The 15684-nt window shown below is 35.6% G+C and overlaps 2 protein-coding genes across 3 annotated transcripts in view; both read left to right on the plus strand.

Moving 5' to 3' along the window:
- The window catches only part of grm6a (glutamate receptor, metabotropic 6a), a 220458-nt gene that overhangs the window by 163372 nt on the left and 41402 nt on the right, over positions 1-15684 (plus strand). Inside the window, exon 10 of one of the 2 annotated variants that reach the window (XR_015497238.1) lies at positions 7004-7287. The gene's annotated coding sequence lies outside the window, so the exon portion shown is untranslated. Of the gene's footprint in view, positions 1-7003; positions 7351-15684 lie in introns of those variants that run through there. The other variant, XR_015497237.1, reaches the window with a different exon arrangement.
- Positions 1-15684, plus strand: part of usp11 (ubiquitin specific peptidase 11) — a 39839-nt gene that overhangs the window by 15424 nt on the left and 8731 nt on the right. The window contains exons 9-16 of the mRNA XM_087264232.1: positions 831-989; positions 2764-2988; positions 4577-4660; positions 5534-5628; positions 7533-7739; positions 9224-9324; positions 11828-12277; positions 12499-12569. Of these exons, the coding sequence (XP_087120358.1) occupies positions 831-989; positions 2764-2988; positions 4577-4660; positions 5534-5628; positions 7533-7739; positions 9224-9324; positions 11828-12277; positions 12499-12569 (1392 nt within the window). The remainder of the gene's footprint in view (positions 1-830; positions 990-2763; positions 2989-4576; positions 4661-5533; positions 5629-7532; positions 7740-9223; positions 9325-11827; positions 12278-12498; positions 12570-15684) is intronic.

The following is a 15684-nucleotide window of genomic DNA, read 5'->3' on the forward strand; positions in this document are numbered from 1 at the left end:
GACGTACACAATAAGAAATAAAAATAATGTTAAGCAGTTTGGTAAACAAAGACAAACAGCATACAACACCGTAACATAATTAAAGACAGTTATAAAACATAATAAAGTAACACTGTTAAAGTAATATACCTGAGAACAAATAATAGATTTAAAAGACAAAAAACTGGCCTTTAGATATCCACTAGATGAATTAAATATCTTGTTTTATCTACATTGGAGAGATGAGATCCAGCGGTACATCAGAGATGGACTGGCCGATTAAAGCTCCTCTCGGCAGGGGAGGTGATGACGAAGCTCCCAAGTACTTCTGACAGGCTGGGGCACATTGTCAAAGACACACTATCTTTGTGAATTTTGAGTTTAAAACAACTACCTTCTCATCTGAAAAACTCTTTAACTTTATTTTGAGACACAACAGAGGAGTATTTTTAAATCTTGCAGGTTTTATCCTCTGCCGTTAACTTTCGCTGGTTGAGCTGCAATGCATTCTGGGATACCTGTGCTTCGCAAGTTCGCACAAGTCAACTATCGATGCGTTTTTTATTTTTATTAAATTTGCAACAGTTTCAAAAATCTTTTTTTTCAGATTGTCATTTAAGGGGGAATTGTGTGTAGAACTGTGAGGAAATAAATGAATTTAATACATTTTTGAGAAAGGCTGTAACATAAAAAAATGTGGAAAAAGTCGAGCGCTATAAATACTTTGCAAATGCACTGCATATCGTTGTTTCTTTTTATCGACTTAACATCTAAACATCCTGGTTTAGTAATATTTAGTTTGTTTTAGCAGCATAGACATTAACCAGCATTGCTTTTGTGTTTTTGTGCAGACAAAAGTGGGCCATTTTGCATCACAGTTTCTGGGTTACCAGCAACATGACTCTCAAGAGCTGCTGTCGTTCCTGTTAGATGGTCTGCATGAAGATCTCAACCGCGTCAAAAAGAAGGAGTATATTGAACTCAGAGATGCTGACGGCAGACCTGACCAGGTGCCTTTTCACTCTTGAATATTAATACACACTAAAAACCCATTGATACATAAACAACACCGTTCACATTTATGACTGTTTCTGGAGAATGTGACCAGACGTCATCCTGTCAATCAAACTCCAACTACCATAGGAACTAATAACATGTTATAATAATAATAATAATAATAATGTTTGGTGATGCAGTGGCGAAGTAGGTAGTGCTGTCGCCTCACAGCAAGAAGGCTGCTGGTTCGAACCTCAGCTGGGTCAGTTGGCGTTTCTGTGTGGAGTTTGCATGTTGCAAAAAACAGAAATGTGCGCACATCTAGAAAAATCTTGAAGGCAGGTGCACGATCAAAAAACAAACATAAGTAGCAAAAGATTCAAAGTAAATCGGCACACTGCCACTTTAGCTCTCAAAAAAATTTTAATGTCAAAATTACAAAATCACAACGTTTGCATGTTCTCCCTGCATTCACGTGGGTTTCCTACGGGTTCTCCTGGTTTACCCACAGTCCGAAGACATGCGGTACACAAATTTAAAAAGAAAAGAGGAAAAATCAAGAGAAACAAAAAAAAAGTAAAAATTTAGTTGAAATTTTGTAGTTTGTAATTTGTTTTTGCAATATTTTGCTTCGATATAATTTTAATTGTATTATCTTTCAATTTCTAAATATTTTTGGTGACTAAAATATTATTTTAATAAATATATCTGTTTAATAAATCTGTTTTGTTTAAATGCACCAAAATAGATTTCCTATATTCAATGAGAAATGGATACTAATAATCATTTTTGATATGGGCTGTAATCAATTATGCTTAGCACTGCATATATGCTTTATTGTTTAATCATTTTTCAAAGCAATTACATGGTAAATAATGTTGTTAATTTAGTAAAAAAAAATCTGTCTTTATTTATATTGATTAATTTTTTTTTGTAAATGTTTAACCTGGCCAACCTTCACACATGACCATATTTAGAACTTCCACAACCAAAACTGTTTTGTTTTTGTGTGTGATTTCTATTTTAATAGTCTACATTTGAATATGCCTAAATAGCTTTGATTGAAGTTAAACTTTCATCAAAATAAGACATTCATTTGGCAACTAGATATTTTTCCATTAAATTAAATGTTATTATTATAATATTCTGTTATCCGCTGCATAAAAGATCTGCTGGATAAGTTGGCTGTTCATTTCGATGTGGCCAAATTAGAAAGTGAATGAATGAATGGATAATATTCTGTTAAATATTGGATTAAAAATTAGTTAATATTAATTTATATAAAATTAAGGAATATTATTTTAATTGATTTAAATATTTTTGTTAATAAATTTCTATTAATAATAATAATGATGATGATGATGATGATTATTATTATTATTATTATTATTATTAATTTGTTCATAATAAAATATTAATATTAATAAACATTAATTTAATTAATAAACATTGATAAATAATAAAAATGTTAACTGTTACAGTTTATAACCGTTCTTTATTATTTATAACCAATGAATGCATTTTTGCAAATATAATTTCTTTTTGTTTTATTAGTAATTATATTGTAACTAAATTACAATTTCTTAAATAATAAATAATAATTTCTGGCTTAATACTTTGTAAAAAAAAAAAAAAAAGCAATAAATTAGTTTTTTAAATATAGATTTTGTTTTAATTATATCTGTAAACTCTACTTTAGTTCAGCCTCCAAACATAACCATATTTAGAACTTCCACAGACAAAACAATGTGTGACTAAAGGAATCACGTTTCTATTTCCATCCTACAGGAAGTGGCAGAGGAAGCGTGGCGTAACCATCTGCGGCGCAACGATTCGGTCATCGTTGACACTTTTCACGGCTTGTTCAAATCAACTCTGGTCTGCCCCGAGTGCAATAAGGTCTCCGTAACCTTTGACCCCTTCTGCTACCTGAGTGTGCCCTTACCTGTCAGCAAGGAGAGGGTCATGGAGGTCTTCTATGTCTCACTGGATCCCACAGCCAAACCCACACAGGTGTGTCATTTACACAAACACAATAAAAACAAAGCAGCAATCAACACAATGTTCAGTCATTTCTGACAGGAAACCCAGCATATGTGTAGAAAATCATGTTCATCATGAGTTTGGCTGATGACAGTGATGTAAACACGAAGGCAGCTGCTTGTACTGAATGTGATGATGTCATCAAAACCAGTTTTGTTTAGCGTAAAGCGAACAGCACTTAGTAAAGATGCATTAAGGACACTACACAGTGACCACTACTCTAGGGCCCTATGAAATTCGTTTAATTCTCAATTAATCATAATTTAATGTTTTAAAATACATCATTCATTCATTTTCTTTTCGGCTTAGTCCCTTTATTAATCTGGGATCACCACAGTGGAATGAACCGCCAACTTATCCAGCATGTTTTTACGCAGCGGATGCCCTTCCAGCTGCAACCCATCACTGGGAAACATCCATTCACATTCATTCACAAATACACTACAGACAATTTAGCCTACCCAATTCACCTGTACCACGTCTTTGGACTTGTGAGGAAAACCGGAGCACCCGGAGGAAACGCGGGAAGAACATGCAAACTCCACACAGAAATGCCAACTCACCAAGCCGAGGTTTAAACCAGCAACCTTCTTGCTGTGAGGCGACAGCACTACCTACTGCGCCAACCTAAAATACATTATAGTTATCAAAAAATGTGTCCACTTAATTGGAATCGTATTCAAAATGTGTTTTTTTTTAAAGAAAAATGTAATTGAACTAAATTAAAATATGAATAACTCTGTAAAATGTTTACTTTTTTCATATTAAAACAAAAATATTAATATTAATATTTAAAGTACTCCATATCTCTCTCTCACTAACACACACACACACACACACACACACTGGCCCATTTGACCTGCTGGCGTGACTTTTCTTCGCCTCTCGGCTGTTTTAAAGAGTTACTTCTAGATGCAGAGTTTTTCTCCACCGTGTCTACCATGGATCAGCTGTGATCGCCGCTGCCGCTTGCCCCTTATCAGTGTCACTCATCTGTGAAGAGCGCAGCGCGCAAGAGCCAATCGCAACCGTTTTTCTTGAGGGTGTGACCAATAAAAGGGGTGTAAGAGAACTAGACAAGGATCAGAAAGCGAGCTGGATATTTATATTTGTTTATATTATTTGCTAAATGCTCGTGTTGTTTAAATATACAGTTTATATATCTGACTGTATTAAATGACAAAATTATATTACAAATAGTATATAAATATTAATATATTATTAAATTTTAATACAAGAATTACTGCTGTGAAGAAAATATAAAACTGTGTATGAAAAGCACCGTCAATGCACCGTGATGCACTGAGATATCGAATTGAAACGAATCTATGGCATGATAATCGTAACTGAACCGAACCGAGAGACCAGTGTAGGTTCACAGCTCTATTATCCACAGATGCTCTTTTGTTCTCAAAACCATTAGCAGTGCCCTTCCAAGTGAACATCTTAACTCCTTTAGAATTTAATTCCACTTTGAAGTCTATTAACAGTCAAATAGATCACACGCTTTAATTTACTTGATTCTGATGCCTGGTGAATGTTTTTCTTCTCTCTGCAGTACCGTCTGATTGTTCCTAAAGCGGGCCGAGTGCTTGACTTGTGCACTGCTCTCTCTCAGGCTACAGGCGTCCCACCCAACCAGGTTCAAACAAGCTTTTTAAATGTTGTCAAGTTGATTATTTGCACTTCATCTTACAATATGTGCATTTAAGTCAAGCCAAATTCAGTTTTATTGTCTTTCTGCTACATGTGCATGGAACCAAATGTCATTTCTCGCAGGACCATGGTGCTACATAAATAAACATAATCTAAAATATAAACACAACACTGGACTTAAGAGCTATTATAAGGCCATACATTACATAAGTATCATACTGGAGAGCTAATCTTAACTGCTAACTATGCATGTAATATACATAATTAACAATACACATACCCTAAGACATACTGAACAAGTACTTTTATATAAGACTGAACCATATTGTGCAAAAGAGGTGTTTAAGTTTAAAGAAAACAAGTTGTACAACATGATTTGTGGTACATTCCCAAGTAAACATTGTTTTTTTTTTTATTAAGTCCTTGCAAGATGGAGTTTAAGTAAAGTGTCCGGTGCATATATAGAGATAAGAGTGTTTCTATGGCTGTTTTGTCAAGCCCACTCACCTGTGTGAGGCATACACAGACATACACAATGTTTTATAGAGGTATGGAGTGATTGTAAGAAAGTGTCTGGAGCAAGTTTGCAAACTTACATGAACTTGCAGTGTAATTTTCTTAGAAAGTATTGGGATAGACAATGTAACTACTTAGGGGGTAAGTTCAGGGTTAGTACCACGTTATTGCCCAGTTATTGTAATTAATAAGAACATATGAACTTGATTGTAAGAAATGCTACCAGTGGTTTTGACAGAACATTTATGGTAATTCCTGATGTAGTTCATGTCTCCAAATTGACTAACCCATTTCAGCTTTGATTTACTGTTGTCTAAATTAGTAACTGATCTTCTCTGCACAGATGACGGTGACAGACGTCTTCAATCACCGCTTCTATAGGATTTACCAATCGGATGAGTCCTTGAGCTGTATACTGGACCGGGACGATATATTTGTGTAAGAGAGAATTCATCTCGGTTAACAGGTTTAGTTAAAAAGATCTACAGTTAGGTCAATAAATATTTGGACACCGACACAATTCTAACATTTTTGGGTCTATACACCAACACAATCAGTTTAAAATGAAACTGGAAAGATGTGCTTTAACTGCAGACTGTCAACTTTAGTTTGAGGGTATTTACATCGAAATCTGGTAAACGCTGTAGGAATTACAACAGTTTGCATATGTGCCTCTCACTTGTTAAGGGCCCAAAAGTTATTTGACAAAATATTAATCAGAAATCAGACTTTCACTTTTTAATACTTGGTTGCAAATCCTAAAGTCTGGAATGCATAGATATCACCAGATGCTTTTATATAATGTATGTATAAAACATTAGAGGCATTTACATATTGTTATACAGAGTGTAAACTATTGTAAACAAATACAAAATTTGACTTTTCAGTATAACAAAATATTATTTACATATAATATTCATATGTTTTATTGTGGGCGAGGCAGTGGCGCAGTAGGTAGTAATGTCGCCTCACAGCAAGAAGGTCGCTGGTTCGAACCTCGGTTCAGTTGGCATTTCTGTGTGGAGTTTGCATGTTCTCCCTGCCTTTGCGTGGGTTTCCTCCGGGTGCTCTGGTTTCCCCCACTGTCCAAAGACATGCAGTACAGGTGAATTGGATAGGCTAAATTGTCCGTAGTGTATGAGTGTGTGTGTGAATGTGTGTGTGGATGTTTCCCAGGGATGGGTTGCGGCTGGAAGGGCATCCGCTGCGTAAAAACTTGCTGGATAAATTGGCGGTTCATTCCGCTGTAGTGACCCCAGATTAATAAAGGGAATAAACCGACAAGAAAAGGAATGAGTAAATGAATGAATGTTTTATTGTTATTTATTTATTAATCTTATTTTTTTAGTTATTGTTCTTAATGTATGACTTTTTCCAAGACTTTAAAGCAGGGATGTCAAACTCAATTCCTGGAGGGCCGAAGCCCTGCACAGTTTAGTTCCAACCCTGCTCCAACACACTTACCTGTAGGTTTCAAACAAGCCTGAAGGACTCAAATCGTTTGATCAGGTGTGTTTAATTAGGGTTGGAACTATACTGTGCAGAGCTTCAGCCCTTTTGGAGCTGAGTTGGACACCTGTGCTTTAAAGCATTATTTTGTGAAAAATAATGCAATTATTTTTAATTACAAACACATTAAACTTTACACTCATCAAAAATTTTAAAACGTATATTATTTAATTGTAATTAAACTAATCAGGTGTCTAAAGTGTATTAAATACGAGTAAAAAACAATATATTCTAATATATCCATAATATATGTGTACTGTGCTTATTATAATAATGTAAGCCTGTGTGTGTGTCTGTCATACAGTTAGTCTCAATTATTAGCCCTCCTGTTAATTGTTTTATATTTTCCTGTTTCTGTTTAATGGAATAGATTTTTTCAACAATTCTAAGCATAACAGTTTTTAATAAATAATTTCTGTAACATTTACTAATTTATTTTATTTTTGCCATGATGACAGTACAGAATATTTGACTAGATATTTTTCAAGATGCTAGTATTCATCCTAACGTGCAATTTAAAGGCTTAACTAGGTTAATTAGGCAAGTTAGGGTAATTAGGAGAGTCACTGTATAACAATGGTTTGTTCTGTAGACAATTGAAAAAATATGGCTTAAACTGGCTAAATAAAACAAATAATACTTTCATCAGAAGTAAAAATATTATTGAAAATACTGTCAAATAATTTTCTTGCTCCATTAAATATCACTTGAGAAATATTTGAAAAAGAAAAAGAGCAGACTGAGCAAAGTAAACTGCAATAACGTGTTTAAGCTGCATCTGGGGCGGTGGTGTGTGAGTGTGTCTGACTGTGTTTTGTGGTGTGTTGATGCAGGTATCAGCTGAGCAGTGGCTGTGTGGATGAGGACAGTGACGAGGTGGTTCTGTCCATCTACATGCGCGAACGCTCTCATTACAGAGATTACGGCTCCGGGAGCAACAGCTACGGCACGTCTCTGTTCGGTCATCCGCTGCGCATGTCTGTGCCACGAGCCCACTGCACACCAGAACATCTCTACCAGCTCCTCCTGGAAAGACTGGCGTAAGTCTGACCATGAATACTGTAAATAGTGCATTGTCAGGGTCAGTTTGTTAGTTTTTGATTATTTTTTTCTGTACTTTTATAATTATCTATCTATCTATCCATCCATCCATCCATCCATCCATCCATCCATCCATCCATCCATCCATCCATCCATCCATCCATCCATCCATCCATCCATCCATCCATCCATCCGTCTATCCGTCTATCCGTCTGTCTGTCTATCCGTCTGTCTGTCTGTCTGTCTGTCTGTCTGTCTGTCTGTCTGTCTGTCTGTCTGTCTGTCTGTCTATCTATCTGTCTGTCTGTCTGTCTGTCTATTCATTCACCTGTTAATCCATCTACTTATCCATCAATCTATTGATCTGTCCATCTATTACTTTATCCATCCATCCATTCATCCATCTATTGATCCATCCATCCATCCATCCATCCATCCATCCATCCATCCCTTGCTCTATCTATCTATCTATCTATCTATCTATCTATCTATCTATCTATCTATCTATCTATCTATCTGTCTGTCTGTCTGTCTGTCTGTCTGTCTGTCTGTCTGTCTGTCTGTCTGTCTGTCTGTCTGTCTGTCTGTCTGTTGATCTGTCTGTCGATCTGTCACTCTATCCATCTATCTATCCACCACTCGATCCATCCACCGCTTTATCTATTCATCGCTCTATCCATCTGCTGCTCTATCCATCTTCTACTCCATCCATCCATCCATCCATCCATCCATCCATCCATCCATCCATCCATCCATCCAGTTGGTTTAAATTTTCAAATAGTTCGTAGTGAACTGACAAACTCGCACAATACCTCCAGTGTCAAAGGTCATATCTCTTTTTTTTTTTTGTAGAAATAAATTGGTCGGCTGGAATCATTAGAATCATCACTATAAATGCAGTTTCCAATTTTTCCATGTATCTTCATTTGAAGGAGTAAAATGTTTATTTTAAAATAAAAACAAACAAACTAGACATTGTCCGTAGCTTTTGTAGCAGTGAAACTTCAATCTGGTTTGTCTTTTTTAAGCTTTCTTCCCATTGATTCACTTGGTTGTAGAGTGAACCTCAATGTAAATGAAATAATTGTGAGTGCTTTTATTACACAATTGTTTTTATTCTTTTCTGGATCCCCCTCATTGCAGTAACACTTATTTTAACAGTCTGTTAAATTGCACTGTTAACAGTGAATACTTAACTGGAATAATTAACTACTGCTACTACAAATAATGATAATATTTTCTGTTTTTATTTCTTTTATAATTTCTACTTCTGTGGCTGTTTGAATGCATTCAACCACATGAATGTTTACTCGATGAATGTTTACTCAGTTGAATGCATTTTGACATAAACAGGTGTAAACAGGGCCTTAGTGTTATTTGAAGGATTACTTTTTGACCAAATTAAGTTGTCATCATAAAATAGTGTTTTTTTAATGGCCAGAGTTGGGCCATTTTAATGTGCCACTATTGTGTCTCCGCACAGGCGTTATGTCCGTCCTGTTGACCCCTCAGAGGAAGTAGAGGAGGAAGAGGAAGATGATGAGGAAGAGCTGTACAAGGCACAGACCAATGGAGTTAGTGATGGTATGACTTTAAATTCTGAATATTTAGTTTTCTGTAGGATTTAAAGAGAAAACCTGTTGACTAATTTTTTTTTACTTTTGAAAGGATGCATTCAGTTGATCAAAAGTTGTTACAAAAAGTTAATTTTTTTGTACTTTTCTTTTATTAGTACCTGGTATTCGTTCAAGAATCCTATATAAATGTTAGTGGTTTCCATAGGCAAACCTTTTAATTAGATTTTTCACATGATTTTTATTCATGATATTGATGATAATAATAAAAATGTTTCTGATGATTTAAATAATGATATTATGATGAAAATTAAGTTCAGATATGACTCAATTACATCTTTATATCTATTTAAGTTATAATAATATTATCCAATAATGCTGAAATTACTGTAATTTTAATCAAAGATTTGCTGTCATCCTGACCTCCAAACCTAAATGTTTGTGCATCCTTATTGATGGTTTTATCCTTTTATATTTTGTTATTTTGACTGTTAATGCATGCATTTTTATTGAATATATATCCATATTCCCTTTCATTGATATATATTTTATAATTGGTATGAAAACGAGTTACTCTTCAGAACAAAGATGTCCCATTTGTGTAAGAGATTTTTAGGTGTGTGTTTGTTTGTTTTTTATTTGACTCTACAAAAAAGATAAGACATCAAAAAATTACCCAAGATTGTTGTAATAAAAGAAAATATTACCCTTTAGTATCTAGAAAATGATAGATTTTGGTCACACTTTACAATAATATTTGTTTCATTAATTATAGTTAATGTATTTATTAACAAGTACTAATAATGAACGATAATTGTACAGCATTTATTAATCATAGATTAGGCCAGACAGAATCTGCAGACATTTTTTGCTATTTCTGTGGAGAATTTTGTAAAAAATCTGCGGATTTATGTGGAATGATTTTATGATTATTATATCTAAAAACTTAATATATAAAATAATAATAATACCTTTTTAACTTGTATTTAATGTTTTCAATGCAACTCTAATTACATGAATCTAATTACAATCTGCTGATTTCTGCGCGCACAGATTCCATGTGTGCATAATTATAGCTTAACATTTACTAATGCATTATTAAATTCCAAATTCAGGCTTAGAACTTACAATGGACTTACAACTAACCTTAACAAACACAAATAAAGACTGTAATAAATGTTCTGTTCAATGTTTTTTCATGTTAATAAATATATTAACTGAGACAACCTTATTGTCAATATGTAAACAAACCATAATTTAAGAGCTTAGAGCAGGGGTGGTCCTGAAGGGCCGGTGTCCCGCATAGTTTAGCTGCAACACTAATCACACCTGAACATGCTAATCAGTGTCTTCAAGATCACTAGAAATCTATAAGCAGGTGTGTGTGATTAGAGTTGGAGCTAAACTGTACACCATTGCTGTGTCCGAAACCGCATACTTCCATACTATATAGTACGCTAAAATCAGTATGCGAGCCGAGTAGTATGTCAGAATTCATAGAATTCGAAAATCAGTAGGTGAGAAGTTCCCGGATGACTTACTACTTTCGGCGAGATTCTGAAGTGCGCATCCCATGCACGCTGCGCTATCCCATAATGCCCTGTGAGAGAATTCATGAATGGAAGTGAGGCGACGCAACTGACGCAGGTAGGTCACGTGACCATGACAAAATGGCAGATTTAGTACGTCCGAATTCCATTCATAGTTTTCACATTCATACTGTATAGAGCATACTTTTTTTAACGGCTGAGTTGTACGTTTAAATTCAAATACAGTACCTACTAAGTAGTAGGCGGTTTTGCACGCAGCCCATCTTTTGGGTGAGACGTTAAACCGAGGTCCTGTGTCCTGTCTGTGGTCTGTGGCTGTTAAAAATCCTAGGATGTTCTTCGAAAAAAGCAGGGGTTTAACCCTAGCATCCTGGCCAAATTTGCCCACTGGCCTCTGTCCATCTTGGCCTCCTAACCATCCCGATATGATAATTGGCTTTATCACTCCTCTCCACCAATCAGCTGGTGTGTGGTGTATGGTCTGGCACTATATGGCTGCCGATGCACCATCCAGGTGGATGCTGCACACTGGTGGTGGATGAGGAGATTCCCCATCCACCCCCGAATATGTAAAGTGCTTTGAGTGTCCACAAATGCGCTATGTAAATGTAAGGACTTATTATTATTATTATTAAAGTGTCAAAACCGATACTTTTCTAATGTTTATTGATGAATATTTTAGTCCTCTATTACACTCAAAAAAATAATTTTCAGACTACTTCCATAAAATGAGCTGAAACAACAGAATTCTTGAGTCTTTTTTGAGGGGGCAGTTTAATTTTATTAATGAAATTAATTTTAATTCCATTATATGTTCAATCCACTTACATCCACTATTAAGTGAACTTAATTCCTTCATGTTGTCTGAACACAAAGCCAGCATTTTTACCATGTAGACCTATAAAGCTTAATTTCATTTGCTGCATGAGGGTAAAATTGTCATGATTTCTGATTTCTGCACAGATGAGGGAGAGGAAGATTCTGAGGAGGCGGGGTCATCCAAGAAAGAGGAGGAGCCTCGGGCGAGCACTGAGGTCAACGAACAGAACAATGGCCAATCAGAAGCCAGCCCGAGCAGCGAGGGGGAGGAGCGAGCTGAGGAGGAGGAGTCGAGCAGTGAACAAGAGCGGGGCAGCAGTACAGAGGAGGGCCAATCAGCATGTGGCAGCACTGACACCACTGACGGCGACCAAAGTGCAGGAGCAGAACCTTCAGGAAAAGAAGAGGATGAAGATGAGGAGGAGGAAGACGGGGAAGAAGCCGCATCCTGCACGCCAGCCAATAAGAGGCATCTGGGTAGAAGACGCTACACTGAGAGACGAAAAAAAGCCCTTTTTACCATTCAGGCAGTGAACTCTAATGGCACCACAGAGAGAGGAATGGCGGAGGCGGGTGGCAGCATCTCTTTCAGCTGTGAGTATATAAACCTCTCTAAACTTCTCATGCTTTTGTACTACTGTAGGGTCACGTGCGGCGTAAGCGAGGGTCATCACAAAGTGAGAGCGAATGTCTTTTATCATTCCAGATGCTCAATTCACATCTTTTCATAGCTGAGATGGTGTCTTTAAACTCAAGAGTGTTTGCAAGTGTGAATGTACCTGCTCTTAATGGCGTGACTCACTGTTTCTGTTTAGCTCAGCCATACATCGCCATCGACTGGGATCCTGACATGAAGAAGAAGTACTACAATGAGAATGAAGCCGAGGTAAGATTGCTAATAAGCTCTTTGATCTTTATGTTACCCCTAGAGGATTGGTGTCAGGCGTATTTTAAAGGATAGCTGCAAATGAGCTGCTAATGCACCGGTGAGTCAGTATTGTGTCATTTGAGGTGAAAATGAAAAATGTTATATGATATTATTGTTTACCTGGTTTTCTTAATGTTTCTCTCAACTAGTTTAATAAAATAAACTTATATAGCCTTATTGGCATTATGTAAACAAACCATAATTTAAGAGGTCTTTAAGAGATTTCGGCCCAATCCCAATTTCATTTTTGTACCCCTTCCACGTGGTCCTTGAAACAGAGTGTGAAGAGGAATGGGGTTCAAATTTACACCTAAGAAATGGCACAACAGTACAACACCCGCACACATCATCATATGTCTTCTTGAGATTGATGATAGTGACTGCTGTAGTTATTCTAGTTACATTATTTTTTGGGTATTCATGTTATCATAATGATATAGGGCCCTATCATACACCCCGCGCAATGTGGCAAAAGGTGCGACACAATACTTGTTTGCTAGTTTCAGCTTGGCGCAAGAGTCGTTTTGAGGCATTGCGCTACGCTCTTTAAATAGCGAATGCATTTGCGTACATATGTGCACCCATAGGCGTTCTGGTCTAAAAAGGAAGGCGCATTGCTGGCGCGTCGCTATTTTGAGAAACTATAATAGATTTTTCAATAGACCAAAACAAACACGGTCTAAAGTCCAGCGCAGAGTTGTGCCTCGCTTACACACTGCTTAATACACACAAGATGTAGAGCAATACGCAAATATCTTTACATTTGAAAAATTTTAAATATTAAGGATATATATAGGATATAATAAGAATATATTTAGGATGTAAATATTAAGGATTAAAATATTACAAAACATTATTTTCTAGCCTACATAAATATGAAAAACCACTGCTTTTATGTCTTCTTCATCTCGGGAGGCTTTTTCAGTTCATTCATAACAATTTGCTTTTGTATAATGTTATTATTATTATCAGTATTATTTATTATATCCATATTTATATTTGTTTTATTAAAAACAAGCTTAGATTTGCCCACCTGCAGGTTTTAGACCATATGGGGCACAGCATGTGTTTTAGGATATAATTTAGGTTTTTGAACACACTTCGTAAATATTGTTCATTTATTCGTTTGCTGGAAATTAGAACTTAATTTAGAAATAGTTTTGAAACAAATATTTCCGCTTAACAAACAAAATTAATTATTTAAGGCTAATTGATGTCTGTGCGTACAAGGTTTCCCTATCCAAGAGCGAAAGTGAAAGTAGATCGATTATCTCTCATTCTTGCGCGGTAGATGCTCTGTTAAACTGTTTTCTGTTAAAAAAAAAAACTGTTAACTGTTTGCTTGTGAGATGCTCAGTTTTTCCACTTACACTTACTTTACGTCATGTAAATAGCGAATGTGCTTATGGCACGACGCAAGGCTCTTAAAGGAAATGGGAGATGAGACTCTGATTGGTTTATTCTCAAAACACACCTATAACTCATTAAGAAAATAAACTCAACCCTTTTAGACCGTGCGCCACGGCGCAAAGCGGATTTTCCCCGTCCTTAAATTACCAAATATGGATTCTGACACGCCCTGAATGCGTTTGCGCCCTGCGCTTTCCGTTTTGTGCATGGACCGTCAAAATAGAGCCCATAATGTGCAAATAAGCTCGTAACTGTACTGTGTATTTACACCATGGCCATATTCATTTAAGTAAACACAAGAAAACAACATTAACTTTATAGCAGACACTGTAAAAAGCTCATTCCCAGCCACTAGACTTTTCTGACAAGGCATTCCAGTGTCATCGAGTGACAGATGTGAAAGTATGTTGTGGGTCTACTATAGAGGAGTTATTATTATAGGGATTATAGATAGCGAAATTTTAAAAAAATTATTATTTTTTATAAGCATGGCTGTAATACATGAATGCCGTTGTGAGTGTATTAAAACATTAGCTTGTTTGTTGTAAAAATTCTTAATAATGCCAAAAATATTTAATACTATATTAATATATTAATACTATATTAATATATAATACTTCTGCTTCTGCATTTCTGCATCTCCTGACTTGCATATGCAGCCATGTTGCCATTGTAGATGGTGGATTCTGGGAAATTTTCATACCCCTTGGTTCTGAGTGTGGTCCTGAAAAATCTAGCCCTTCCTCATGGCCCTACACCTTCAAGCTAAAGAGAATTGGGACACCAGTTTAGGAGTAAGGGGAAGGCTAAGGAATAGAATTGCTAATGGGTCTTACTGGTGGGTGGCTAAAGATACCCATGGCAGTGAAAGTGTAAAGCATTTCACTTTTATTATGCTTTTTGTAATGGATATTTTAGTCCTCTGTTGACCTATGGACTGAAGTAAGTTTCCTTATTAGCTTATCAGCAACTCCAGAAAGGCTTGTAATAGTTACTGTGTGATCCTGACCACAAAACCAGTCATAAGTGTAAGTTTATTCAGTGGATTTCGACAGCATATAAAATATGAATAAACATGTTTTCTATTGATGTATACTTTGTTAGGATAGGACAATTTGTGCCAGAGATACCCTCCCTTAAAGTTCTTTAAATTAAGTTTTTAACTGCACATTTCTAATCAAAATTGAGTTTTGAAATGTTTACAATGTGAAACTTTTAAAATGTCTTCATGGGCCATCTTTACTCATTATACTAATGATGTTTGGCATAAAAGAAAAATCTGCTCCATCAAATCTAAGCATTCGTTGTGAAAAACTGAGAAAATCACCCTTAAAGTTCTTCAAATTAAGTTTTTAGAAAATCACATTACTAATCAAAAATTTAGTTTTGACATATTTACAGTAGGAAACTTACTTGATGGAACGTCTTTACTTATTATTCTAATGATTTTTGCCATTAAAGAAAAATCTATACTCTAAAATCTACCCATTAAATGTATTTTGCCTATTACACTTAGTAATTTAGTAATAAAAACAGAATGAAAAGTAAAAAAGAAGTTGTAGATGCATAAAAACAAACTGATATAAATGACAACAAAACAAAAAGTTAATGAAGAATATGAAAACAAAAATGATGGAACTTATTACTTATAATTGTTTTATAG

This window comes from Danio rerio, chromosome 8, assembly GCF_052040795.2.
Source record: "Danio rerio strain M-AB ecotype USA chromosome 8, GRCz13ab, whole genome shotgun sequence".
Lineage (NCBI taxonomy): Eukaryota > Metazoa > Chordata > Actinopteri > Cypriniformes > Danionidae > Danio > Danio rerio.